The sequence below is a fragment of the Sus scrofa genome, chromosome 13 (assembly GCF_054392235.1).
Source record: "Sus scrofa isolate SSC_HxYL_T2T_F1_AM1 chromosome 13, Sscrofa_HxYL_maternal_Yorkshire_Landrace_v2.0, whole genome shotgun sequence".
In the NCBI taxonomy this organism is placed as follows: domain Eukaryota; kingdom Metazoa; phylum Chordata; class Mammalia; order Artiodactyla; family Suidae; genus Sus; species Sus scrofa.
Genome location: NC_139395.1, coordinates 47,027,746 through 47,041,196, shown reverse-complemented (window position 1 = coordinate 47,041,196; position 13,451 = coordinate 47,027,746). Strand labels below are relative to the sequence as shown.

General features: G+C 56.7%; 1 protein-coding gene across 3 annotated transcripts in view; it reads right to left on the bottom strand.

The window, feature by feature from the left end:
- Positions 1–144: 144 nt before the first annotated feature.
- The window catches only part of BSN (bassoon presynaptic cytomatrix protein), a 96,489-nt gene continuing 83,182 nt past the window's right edge, over positions 145–13,451 (bottom strand). For all 3 annotated transcript variants that reach the window (XM_021068761.2, XM_021068762.2, XM_021068763.2), the window contains 7 exons: positions 9,386–11,459; positions 8,269–9,077; positions 8,036–8,135; positions 7,371–7,502; positions 7,057–7,111; positions 6,578–6,670; positions 145–4,067 (listed from right to left, as the gene is read on the bottom strand). In XM_021068761.2, the coding sequence (XP_020924420.1) occupies positions 7,071–7,111; positions 7,371–7,502; positions 8,036–8,135; positions 8,269–9,077; positions 9,386–11,459 (3,156 nt within the window). In that variant the 3' untranslated portion in view covers positions 145–4,067; positions 6,578–6,670; positions 7,057–7,070. The remainder of the gene's footprint in view (positions 4,068–6,577; positions 6,671–7,056; positions 7,112–7,370; positions 7,503–8,035; positions 8,136–8,268; positions 9,078–9,385; positions 11,460–13,451) is intronic.

Sequence of the window (13,451 nt, the reverse complement as noted above, 5' to 3'; positions counted from 1 at the left end):
ACAGATTGGTGTGAACTCAGCCCTAGCCTTGCCAGCCCGTCTGCATCTTCGCCTTTTTACTCTTTTCCCTTTAACTGTGAACAGACAGGCTCTGTTCCTCTGGCTACACCCTCCTGTTTCAGAAACCATCCCAGAGACAGTATGTAGGTTGTTTATATCAAGTCCTTTTATTCTGATACCACAGAATTACCTTGTCACAATACAGGGGGAGGGACACTGAAGTACCACGAGTTCTCACAGAGCACAGGAGGACGGCACACAATTCACAAGGTCATGTGGAGGACTTGGGTCATTGCACTTACAACTGTAAACTTGTTTGTTTGACTTTGTACAGCACTCTTCCCCCCTCAAATAAAGAAGGAGGGAAGGAAAGAAAGGGAGAGAGGAAAGAAGGGAGGCAGGGAAGGAGTGAGGGGAAAGCAAAAACAAGACATGGAAGCTAGCAGAGGAAAGGCGTTGGGCGGCCACCACTCTCCAGGGCACTGCACTTAGAGAGAAGGAGCTGATTTGATCCCAGAGGCTGAATGAGGCAGACACGCTCATACATACACACTCACACACTTGTTCACATGCATACACACAAAATTATCTCACAACTTCCATGGCTCTCCAGTTCACCCCAGTGCACATTGGCAGCAGAGCTGCTGGTACCCAGGGAGACAGAAATGTTATCTCTGAGGACTTTCAGTTGATCAAGGCTGTCCCTCTGACCCTGTTGGAGTATACGATGATAAGTATTTACAGAATGGGGGAAGGGGTATGAGGCCAAGGGGCCAACAGGCCAGGACCATGCTGCCATGGCAAAGGATCTGCCTTGGGAAACTCCCCACAGGCTACAGAAGACAGGTCATAGTTGCTGCCACTGCTGCCCTCTTTATCATTGGCCCTGAGACCACACTCTCTTCCTAAGGACTAAGTGGATGGTGGGAAGCAGGGATGTCACTATAAATGCACTGGGCCCCAAAGAAGACAGAAGAGGTAGTGCCCTTGCTCATGACACTGGAGGAGGGGGGCTGTAGAGAAGGCCTCGACTGTATCCTAGAAGCCCCCTTGCCCATGTGGAGATGTGTTCGGTGCTCCCCAGTGCCCAAGGCACCACTGCTGGTCTCTCAGCCTCTGGCCCCCAGAGCCATAGCTGTAACTACACAAGGGCCAGGACACCTGTGGCCCAGAGGCCTGCTCCAGCCACCTTCACAAGGGGTGATGGGTACAGATGTGTTCTGTGGGTATGTTAGGAGGTGGGGAGTGGCAGATGTCAGAAATTTCAAGAGAACTTGGCCAGAAAGGAGATTAGCTGAAAAGCCAACTTTTGAGAGCCTGAAACTAGGCTTGATGGAGGCTGACCTGCTGTCATCTTCCTGCCTGTTCCCTGCTCCTGGTCCCATTCCTTGGCCTTCTGTAGGAAGGATCACTGCCTTAGTTGCTCATGTATCCAGCCACCAGGCATAATCCCCACAAAGATCTGGCCCAGGTGGTCAGAGGTGTTGGATGGTGGCCTCCCCCAGCCCTTGCACAGATGGCCTCATACGGCCCAGGCCTGATTTCTGGGATGAGGCAAGTGTTCCACTAGATGGGTAAAGCCCAAATCCAGAAGGGCAGGGCCTGGGGCCCAACACAGGGGTTTATAGCTTCCTATCTCATCCACAGCTGCCAGAGCTGGGCTAGGATCCCTCTCTGAAGGAGTTTGTAGACCTTATAGGAAAGCATGAGAAATGTGGACCCCTGAGAAATGCATAGTGCAAACCAGAGCACTCTGGAAGGAGGCCAAGCCTGGAGGGATCAGGCAGCTGCTGCCTGCCGCACTCTCAGCTCAGTTGTGGAGAAGCTGATGAGCAGTGGGATACTGAGGCTTCAGAAATGGGGGCTGGTAGGGAGTTTAGGTCCTGGGGACAGATGCAGAGAGTGTCACAATAGAACCTTCTGTAAGTTTTGTTATTAAGAAGCTTCTCAAGAAGCTCAGCTTGAAGCCACTGCCTATGTAAACACCCACTCTGATTAAAGATGACACTGTCAGCTGTCCTTGCCCTAAATGCCAAAGGTCCAGCTCTTCCTGAGAACCCTCTGGCCCCCTGGCCCCAGCCACAGAGGAGAGGTATGGAGCAGGTGCAGTCATGAGCTCGGGTCTTAGGACACGGCCAGGCCCTGCCCTTAGCCTCTCTGGCTACAGACACGGCCCAGCTCTGCCCTTGAGCAGTGCCCTGCTGGGAAGAGGCAGCCACAGCAAATCTTCCGAATGTTCACACACACACACACACACACACACACATATCCTGTGCGGAATCCCATCGGCAAGTCTCCTCCAAAGACTCCTTGGTCAGAGAAACCCACAGGGTGTGTGGGGCCTTGCACGGCCTGGCCCCCGGCCTGGCATGCTTGGGCAGCAACTCCAGCAGGTCCTCACCAGCTTGTGCAGAAGCCAGCTAGAAGCACTCCTGAAGGAGAGAGTCTGAGACAAAAACAACTCCAAGCAAGAGGGTTGAGCATTTAAAATGGATGAAATCGTGCAAAGAGGCTGCGAGCTGTGCATGCTCCACTGCGGGACAGGCGGTGGTGACTCGCCTGGCAGCAGCGAGTCCTGCCACAGGTCAAACATGCCACAGACTGAGAAGTTCACACACACGGGGGTGGGGGGAGTGGGGGCAGGGGGAGGGAGTGAGGGCTTTGATATGCGCATATCTATCCAGTTTCTCAATTGCATGTTTGCAATTAACTCCTTATACATAACATGGAATTTATTAAATATTAACAGTTGTCTTTGAGGGTTAATATTTCATTGCATAGAACGTTAGAGATGAGACTTGTGGCTGTGCCCAAGATGAAGGGAGACCCCCAAGGGAAAGGCCCGGGGGAAGAACACTGCCCAGTCCACCAGGTGGATGGACAGCACCATACTCCCCTATGCAGGGCTCTGGGCCCTTCCCTCGGCTGGCAGAAGCCCTGGTCCCTCTGCTCTGAGCACGTCCACTGGTGATGGCTTAAGAAGGACTGGAGTTGCACGGTAAACAGAGGCGGGCTGAGGGGCCTCCCTAGACCCTGCCCTGGGGTTGTGCTCTTGGTGGCCTGCTGCCCACTATTGCTTCTAAGTCAACATTCTCCCTGTGCTGAGCAGGGGCAGAGCAGAGAGGAAACCAAACCATCAGTCACAAGGTGATGGGGGAAGGGAGAGGCGAGGAGGTGAGCTGAGAGAGAAAAGAGCGGAAAGGATGGGGAGAAACAAAAGAAAAATGTTTATGAGGTATACACTTAAATCAAACTGAAATGATTAAGGCTGTTCTTGAAATCAAAAGAAATTCCCAGGTGTACAAATGAGGAGTCGGCTGGTCAAGACAATGGCGGTGCCGCTGGGATGCTCACGATGACTGAGGAGGATGGCTTTGAAGATGGTGGTGGGCGTGCTAGCACGCGGCCACCCATGGGCTGGGAGAAGCCTCAGCTGGTGCCCACGCTGCTTTTCGGTGCTATGGCCTCTTGTTTCAGTGATGAAGACAGTGTTAGGTCCTAATGTTTGTAAAGTTCTCCCAATCCCACACTAGCCACATGGACATCTGCTCCAGTGTCACCCAGAAGGCAGGGTGATGGGGGCAGGACCCTGTGGCCACAGAGGGATCCGGACCAGCTGGAATGTGAAGGAAACGGAGCCCAGGGCCCGAGCCCTCTGTCAAAGCCCCTCTCCAAGGCTGTGGAAAAACTTCTGGCATTGTGGAGGAAGGGCAGCATCCGTCAAAAACAGGCAGCGTGCACCCAAACTCTGTGTATAACGCATTGGAAGCCCGGCCAGGCCGCAGAAGGCGGCTGTGGGAAGAGCAGCAAGTCTGTCATGTGGCAGGGTCTCCAGAGAGGGTTCCTCCCACCCAGCGACGGCTATGCCTTGAAGATGGCGCCCTGAGGAGAGCAAGGTCTCTGGAAAGACAATCACAGGTTCCCCCCAGGGCCAGTGGTCCCACTTGTCAGCAGCTGCTTCACACTGGCAACTGCTGTTAGAAAACATCCTGCCCTCAAGTGAGGCCCACCTGCCACGTCCTACCGGGTGTGAGTCTTTCGGCCAAGGGTTCACCAGATTGTAGATGCTTGGAAGAGAAAAGAAGGGAGGGAGGGAAGGAAACAGGGAAAGACAGAAGGATTTTGTCAAGAACCGTGGATAGTTGCTTCCCACCCATACTCCTCCCAACTGTCTGCCATCTGCCACATGCTGACAGCCTGGCCCCTCCTCACCCATGGGAGAACCCCCCCACCCCCCGCTGCCTGCACTGAGGCTGGGGGAGATGGGTGCTTGGGTAGGTCTGAGGTCACAAAGAGAAGGTCAGGAAGAGAAAAATCAAGTTGGCCAGGAAGGGACAATTCTTTACCATAAGTTGCTGTTTGTCTCTTAAGAGTGAGGGAGGTGAGATTTTGTTTAAAATGACAAGCCTCTCCCATTGCACTTCTGAAATTGCCACAAGTAACACCAGGAGATGGACATTCACAGAAGCTCTGACCACTTGGCCCAATCATTACCCAAATGTCAGAACTTGATGGAGACTCTTTTAACTACAAAGTTAATGTCTCTGTGGCCCATGCACATCATATGGCAGGACACAGAATAAAGCTGTGCCAGTGGTTCCTTTCGCTCCCTGATGACAGGGCCCTGGCCCTACACCCAAGGTGGGTCCTGCCATGGACATGGTCCATGGGCTGCCTCGCCTTCCCTACCCTTTAGCACAGCTTCTGATATCACATCTGTTCCCAGCAACTTGGGAGAAAACATCCGGCTGAGCGGGAAAGCGGCAGGGAGCCGCCGTCATGGGGTGAAGACAGGAAGAACACTGGGGTGCTGCACTGTGGCTACCGTAATTAGAAAAAATTCCAGACTCAGAGTTCCCATTGTGGCACAGTGGAAATGAATCCAACTAGTAACCACGAGGTGGCGTGATCGATCCCTGGCCTCACTCAGTTGGTTAAGGATCTGGTGTTGCTGTGAGCTTTGGTGTAGGTTGCAGAAGCGGCTCAGATCCTGCATTGCTCTGGCTGTAGGGTGGGCCAGCAACTGTAGCTCCAATTCAACCCCTAGCCTGGGAACTTCCATATGCTGCAGGTGCGGCCCTAAAAAGCAAAAAAGAAAGAAAGAAAGAAAGAAGGAAGGAAGGAAGGAAAGAAAAAGAAAAAAGAAAGAAAGAAAGAAAGAAAGAAAGAAAGAAAGAAAGAAAGAACGAACGAATGAACGAACGAAAGAAAGATCCCAGTTTCTTTATTTTGGCCTACAAAGCCCATCCCGACTGCCTCCCGCCCCCTCCCATCTCACTCCGGACCATCTCTCCTCTCTGTGGCTCTGACTGTGCTGGCCTTCTGCCTGTCCCTGAGGCCTACATGTCTCATCAGAGACTCCACTGGTGCTGTTCCCTCACCAGGGCACATGCCACAGCAGCCTCTTCTCATCCCTTGAGCCTTACCTGGCACTGACCACTTTCTCTAGAGCAGACATCTCTGTGCCATAATCCTGCTTCACTGGCTTCAGAACACTTACCACCTTCAGAAATCACCTTTCAATCTAATTTTTTAAACTCATTTATTCTCTTCCCCTCTCAGTGTACTGTCAGCTTCAGAGGGCAAGGGCTTGTTTACTGCTGGATCCCTAGCACCTGGATCAGGACCTGGCACCTACCTAGGGCCTGACAAACACTTGTTGAATAAATGAATAAATGGATGGGAAAATGGACCTTTCCAGTCTCCATGCTGGTCCTCCAGAGACAGGTGGCCCTTTCGACACTACACGCAGCTTCTCCCCAGAAGCAAGCCAGGCCTGGGCAAAGGACCCTGAGAACCCCAGTGCCCCCCTGGTGATTTGCTTGCTGAGTGCCCAGCCCTGCGACACAGCACATCTGCCCGCCGTGAGAAGTGCTCAAACCTCTGTATTCTTAACCCTAGAAGTGGCAAAGGAGGGGAAGGAGGAGGGCTATGTGCAGAGCAGTGCCAATAGCCAGGCTACACTCCCCGACATCCTGCATGCTGGACTACTTCCTCCTTCCCCTCCAGAGGCAGGGCCAGGGACAGAGGAGGCTCTCGGCAGAGGCTTCTGATCCTGCTTTGGCCACTGAAGCCCAGACAGAGCCAGGCCTTCCATCCTGAGGCCCTTCCACCCTCTGGCTGAGCTGACCTGGTCTGGAGCTGAGACTCCTGTCCAAGTGACCTCCCTTTCCTCTCTGTCCCTTTCCTGTCTGCTTTTCCACTTGTTCTACTTTTCCATCTTGCCATGTCTTGAGCTCAGCCTATGAAGCCAATAGGATCCTGACGTCACACCAAGGGCTCCTAAGTTCTTCAGGGTTTGGGGACTCTGGCCTTAACTGAACATCTGGAGCAAAGTTACCAACACCGGGCCTCAGGGATGGGGCTTTGGAATCAGTGCCCAGGTTGTGCGGCATGGGCGGCTTCATCCCAGCCAGCTCAAATGTCTCTGCCTCCCAGATGGCTGCTGGGCCCAGCCTAGCGGAAGGAAGCCCACCACGCCCCTCCTAGTTTACACTGGTAGGAAGTGGGTTGGTCTGGTCAGCCAGACCTTGGCCTTTCAGCCCCCTTCCTATGCCTTACCCATACCGATACTCACTGTTATACGCAGAGTCCAGAGCTGTGCCCAGGCCTCTGACTCCAGAGATTTTTCCACAGCAATGATATCATCTCCCTTCATTTCTTCAAGAGCCTGTGGAGAATGCGCAGAGGAAGGCTGGGAGGAGCTGTATCCCAGGAGCCCCGCCTACAGCCTAATGTCAGCTCGAAGATATGAAAGCCCCATGCGGGGGTGGGGAGTAAGGGGTGGGGGAGAAGAACAAGGGGACTTTGGCCCTGCCCTCCCTTTAAGGCTTGGGACCTCTACTGAGTTGGCCCTATGTTGGGACCTCTGTGCACAGAGTCCTTCCTTTTCCTCTTCCTCTTCCCACACTCACGGGGAGGACACTGAAGCTCTGGCCACATGACCAGCTACTAAAGACCACGCTCCTTTCAGAAGACTGTGCAGGACTTACAGCCCCAACACAAGCACCTCAGGCCTTTCCCAGGGGAAGATGGGTACAGACAGCTCATACTCACCCTACAGGGCATGGTCACCAGAAGGAGGAGAATTTTTTGCCAAAAGCAGACACAGCTGTGACACAGAAAAAGGAGAGAGGTGTCGGGAAATTGGGCTAGACTCCCTCCTAGTCAGGGCCACTTGGCATAGTGAAGCCAAGCTCAGCCCAAGGGGCAGGGTCCACCCAGAGAACCACTAGATGGCAGCAGGTAGGCCCTTGGGCTGGCCTGTGCCTGGGTGACTGAGCCTGGAACCATTCCCCAGACCCGACCTCTGCCTGGGTAGGGCCCCTGAGTAGTCGCCCACCACGCACCTGGCTGTGGCCAGTGCATACCTTCCGTCAGCTTGCCAGCCTGCTCTGCTGCCCCACCAGGGAGGATCTTGGAGAGCACACTCTCCCCATCGGCACCTGGCTGGCCAGCAGGAGCCCCTGGGTTCCCTCCAAGCTTGGCTCCAGCCTTCACGCCTAGGGGGAAAGAAAGTGCCATCCTGAGCTGTGCTTGGCCTGGCTCTTCAGGGTCTGAGTGGGAGAGTACCCTCTGAGGTGGAGGGTGAGGAGGAAGATATAGGAATAAAGAGAGGAAGATAAGAACTGGAAGAAGAGGGGTAGGAGGAAGCAGAAAAAAAGGAAGTTGAGGAAGATAAAGGAGAAAGGGAGGAAAAGGCAGAGGAAGATGAGAAGGAAGATAAGAGGAGGGATAGGGGAAGGAAGGAGAGAGTAAGAAGCCATTGTCCTGACCCCTGACTCTGTGCTCACCAGCCCCTTAGAGGTGCCCTGACCAGAGGTGCCTGGGTCCTAAAGCCCCGCTGTTGGTGGCCCCACTGCTTCACCCTAACCTCAGCCTCATTTCTGCTCAGGTGGCCTGCTGTCCACTGGGTACCTTCTCAGGGAACAGTGAGGGCACAAGGTGCAGGGGAGCTCAGGGTGCCAGTGAGCACAGGGAAAGGGCAGCCCAGGTACTCTAGGTCATAACCAAGGGCGCCCAAGGGCAGGCTCACCTGCAGGTCCAGGTCCTGGTGGTGGCTGGGCATGAGGAGCCCTCCCCTGCTGGGGTGCTTTGGCGGTCCCTTTAGAGCCATTCACCTGCTCTGCCCGTGGCTGCAACACAGAACCCAGCTGAGCTACCACCAGTCAACTCTCTGCCCAGGTCCAGCCTGGAACCAAGGGGCTGTCCAGGCTGCAGTCCCACCATCTACCTTAGGAAAAATCCATGCACTGGAGCCCTACTTACTGGTCCTGCTGGCTGGGGGCCTGTAGCCGTCGAGGGTCCTGGCTGTGGCTTCCCTACTGGCTGGCTAGCAGCAGGTGCCAGACCCCGGGAAGCTGGCTGGCCCTGCTGCTGCAGCCGAGCCTGCGACAGGGCCTGCTGTGGGGGCTGTGGCCCCAGACCTTGCTGCTGCTGCTGCTGCTGCTGCTGTTGCTGCTGTGTCTGTGGCTGGCGTGATGCTGTTGCTGAGGGCATCTGCCTGGAGGGAGGTGGCTGTGACTGCTGTGGCCCTGGAGCTGCCTGCCGACCTTGTGGCTGCGGCTGGGGTTCTGGCTTTGGCTGCAGTGTGGTGGGCCCTGAGTGGGCCTGCCGGGAGCCCTTCTTGCTCTCAGAGGCCTGATGGTACGCTGACAGAACACGCGATGGCTGTGAGTACTCAGTGGAGCTGGGATACACAGGCTGACCCTTCTTCTGCATGGCAGGGCCAGGGCTGGGTTGAGAGTGAGGCCGGGCCTCGTGGCGACCCACGTCCCGAACATGTGGTTTGGCAGCACGCCGGCCTGGCTCCTCACCAGCATGGCGGCCTGAGTGCCGCCCGTGGTCACCGTGATGCCGGTGTTCCTTGGCTGAGGCATGGCGGCCTGGGCCACCCTCATCGTGTGGCCATGGGCCCTCCTCGGGGGGCTCATCGTAGTCGTGGTAGCTGTGCCTGGCAGGGCCGCGCTTCTGGGAGGAGGAGGAGACTGCGTGGCCCCCGTGGTGCCTGAACCGGTCAGAGCGGGCATCCCGGGGCTTATCAAACCAGTCTGTCTCCTCCTGGCCCAGGTGATACGCTTCAGAGACCAAAAACAGAACACCATCAACCCCCAGGCTGGCCGCAGGGGAAGGCCCAGCTGAAGCCATGCAAGGAAAACAGAGAGTGGGCGCCACAGCCACAAGCATAACGCTAGGCCCCCAGCCCCCCTCCCACAACTGAGGCCAGGGTGAGGGTGGAGCAGGCAGGAAGGGCAGCCTGCAGCAAGGCCCCCTGGATGAGACACCAGGCCAGGACCCACTGGGACATCTCAGGGCCCAGGGCCCCATGGGCAGGCAGCCCCCCAGGTGCTGAGGATCCGCAGAAATCACCCCCGGCTGCCATTACCTTCACTGTCGGAAACTACGCAGTGGGAATCATCCAGGATGTAGCCCTCCTCACGCTTATATGCGTGGGCCCGTGGTCCATCCTTGACATGCTCCTGGACGTCAGGCATGGAGTGGCTGGAGCAGAACTGCGGGCACGTATCCCCAGGGGGAAGGGTGCCCCCTGCAGGGCGGGGTCGCCCCAAGGGGCTGACGGGGCTCTCCTCTTCGGAGGCCTGGCTCCGCATGGGGGGCCGGGGCCGGCCATGGGCCATGCTCAGAGACGAGGGCTTGGGGCCCACTTTTTGAAGCCGCTCCACAGCCTCCCGTTCTCGCTCGAACCCCTTGCCCCGGCTGAAGTCATGGCTGGACAGCTTCTCCCCACCATATGCAGATGCCACCCGGGCCCGGCTGCTCCCACCGTACATACGGTCATCTTCCTCCATTGGATCCCGGCTGGACATCCCGTAGTACCTCTGCTGCTCACACACATTCTTCTTGAGCCCATAGGTGATTTCATCCTGGAACTTCCTGCTCCGAGAGGCCAGGCTGCTGCTGACAGCAGGGGAGGGGGAGGAGGCCAGGTCTGACTCCACATCCTTGGCCTCTTCGATGGGTGAGAACTTGGAGATCTTTTGCTCCATACCCTGCTTCCGGTGCTTGCTGCGCTTTGAAGAGACAGCAGCCGGGGCCAGGCTCTTGGAGGGATGCTTGGGTCCCACAGGGCCTGGACTATACTTCTCTGCTCGAGCCCCATGTCTGTAGTCACTGTCACTGTAATAGTGGGTGCTGGCTGATCGGCCATTGCTCTCTACATTCCGGTGATGGCCGCTCTTTCCACGGGGGTCGTAAGAGTCCTCCTCGGATTCCTCCTCTCCTCTGGCATAGCAGCAGGGCAGTGCAGGTCCCTCAAGGACACCAGGTTCTCCTGGCTCTTTCCCTGGATGCCTACTGCTGCTCGGCCCCAGGTGCTCCAATCGCTGGCTGTCAGGGGCAGTGGAGGCACTGTCCTTGGTCAGCTCACTGATGTCGTCGATCATCACATAGTTCCGGGGGACATTCTGCTCCAGGCTGGCGTAGTGTGAGTCAGAGGGGTAGGTGGGGGCTGGGCTCAGGCTCACACTGCTACGGTCACTAGCCCGCGGCAGCTCCGGGGCCTTGCCTTGTTCATAGCTGCTGCTTACCGCTGGGCTGCTGTAGCTGGTTTCAGATGCGGCCGAAGACATGGCCATGACAGGGCTGGCGATCACCTCATAGTTGGTGGGCACCTTCTGCTCCAACTCGGCTAGTGAAGTCTGGCGTGGCTTCTGGTGGGGGGCACAGCTGTCAGCCGGGACAGGGAAAAGGGTGCTCTGTGTGGTTGGCATGGGTGTTTGGACTGCATAATGGCCTGTGGGCCGGAAAGCCTGCTGATTTGGCAGGCCGGGCTCGGCAGGGTAACTGGTGCCAGGAGGAAAGGCAGGTGCTGGGTACGTGCTGGGGCCAGGGTAGGTGGGTGCTTGGTGGGCTGGGAATCCGTTCTGAGTTGGTCCACTGCTGCCTACAGCATACTGCGGTGCTGGAGGTGGAAACCGGGGCTGCTGGAAAGCAGTGGGGCCGGAGGGGGTGGCAGGAGCAGCAGCGGTGACAGGGAAGTCAGCATATTGGCCAGCCGGAGTGGCACAGCCCTGTAGCCGCAGCTGGTTGAGCTCGCTGTCTGACAGGTAGTCTCGATGCTCACCAAGACCACGCAAGGGTGGGTAGTCACGGCCACCTCGGTCTTTGGCCAAAGACTCTTTGCGCTGGGTGATGCCCAGCTCCAGGTACTTGAGCTTGGCGTCGATCTCCTTCTCCTCCTCATCCAGCTCTGCCTGCTTCTTGCGCAGCTTGGTGGACTCATGCTCCACCAGCCGCAGGTCCCGGTCCAGCTCCCGGAGCAGGCTGGCCTTGGTGGCAGGGACAGCGGTGGGCCCCACCAGCCCACGCTGCAGCAGGCTGGCCGCGTACAGCTGTGGGGGAGCCTGGCCAGCCAGGGGCAGGTGAGCCTCCTCTGGAGGGGGGCTGGGCAGTGTCCGCTTCACCTTGCGGACCAGGCCGTTGGGTGGCAGCGCCGACACCTGAGACAGAGGGAAGGGCGGGCAGCACTGAGACGCACGGTGTGGGTGGCTTGGCGGGGCACAAGGTAGAAGAGCACTGGCCTGGGCCAGGGAAGGGGCCGGGCTGATTCCTGGGGCAGCCTCAAGGCCTTCCCTGCCCACCCACTGGCCTTGGAGGGAGGGTCTATGATCATCTTACAGGCCTTCTTCCCAGAGCCCAGGGCAGTGGGAGGGGAGGGAAGGAACAGACGGCACTTGGTGTTGGCATCTAGTACTGGCCTGGCACACAGTGGCCCTTAGAACCCCTGTGCATCTCCAATGGGCTTGCCACCCTCCGCCTTCCGCTGAGTGTCCTGAGTTGAGCAAAGTACAGGCCTGGCTCTGGGTTTGGATCCTGGCATCTGGCAGGGGTTCCCTAGAGGATCATGGGAAGGGTTGCGTGCTGATTGGATGTCTGCTGCTAAAGGCTCTGAGTCTTTTTCTGCCTCCTGGCCTCCTCTTCTCCAAAGTGATATGCAACTTGGCCACCTGTCCACTCTCTTCCTCCTGCCCTGTACCACCCTCTGCCCAGCTGTGCTCTCGGTCTGGCCCCAGCTCCCTCCACATCCCTGTCAGCCCAATGCTCTTTCCAGCCCTGTCTCTGGCTACCTGGCTTCCTGGTCGGGAGTCCCTAACATGCCCTCATAGGGCCCTCCTCACCTGTCCAACGTCCACATTGCCTCGAGGTCCACCTTGCCAGGAGGTTTGCCCTGGGTCCTCCTTTTGTCTCTAGCACCTAAGCCTGCCAGAAAGCCCCAAGCTTCTGGCTTTTATGGACCACTCAAATACCCCAAATACATGGGGTGGGGGGACTGGGGGCATTGGGCTTCTTATATTTTACCTTGCCAAGCAACTAAATTAAAAACCTCCCACCTACTCTCACCATATGTCATAAAGGAAATGATAATGTGCCCCCAACCTCAGGATGACGGGTGACCTTTGATGGAATGGAATAAATTTCCCTCCTTGAACTTCTTATTCTGCTGTCCATCTTTTGTTGTTGTGGTTGCACACCATGAGTGCCCATCCTGGCGTGGCCCCCCATGGCCAGCCCATGGGACCTCTGTGTCGACCCTGGCTTGGAGTCAAGACCACCTGCCTCTCTAACCTGTACTCCCTGCCAGTCTAGACTTCTGACCCCACCTCCTCCACCCACTCTGGCCTGCAGACCCCAGGGTGCTCCCCTACCCAACACTCACCTCCACAAGCCCCCACCCGAGGCCCCACCTTCTCTCTGCATCACACCCAGAAAACCAGTAAATATATCTCGCAATGCCTCTGGCTCCTACAAGCTCTCTCCAGGGCTACTGTATAGTCTTTTCCTTTAGTTCATCTGCCTACATTCTGTGCAGGAAGCTTTCTAATAATGTACTCATCTTGGCCTATTTTACTCGCCTGAAACATCCAGAAGTTCCAAGAGCCTCTAAGAAAAGCCTACCCCTAGCCTGGTGCTGAAAGTCCTTGGCATCAGGCTCTTGCAACCCCAATCTTCCCACCAGGGCAGGCCACTTCTCACAGTCCCACGACATGGTTGGCAACTAAAGCCACAGACAAGGGTAAGTTTATGCTCTAGGAGCCCTATCTATGGGAGCAGACGGGTGTGGAAACAGCTTTGCTGAGGGCCAGATAAGGATAGGAGACAAGATGAGGCAGAGCACACTGCAGCTCATTAGGATGGGCCATGAATGACAGTCCAAGAGGCTTGGGCTTCCTGTGGGGCAATGGAAGCCAGGCCAGGGCTGGGGACTGGGGAGCAGCCCAGCCAGGTGCATGTTTCTGATTTTCTGAGGAAACATTCACAGGAGAGTTTTGGAGTAGGAGGGGCCCAGAGTGGAGGGGAGGGCTGAGGAGGCCTGAAGAGGGAGGTAGCAGGGACTGGACTATGTATGGCCGTGAAGAGGCAGTGTTAAGGAGAGGCTGAAGTTTCTAGCAGGGTCTGGATCGCTGCCGGGCCCATGAATGAGTATGTTTTGC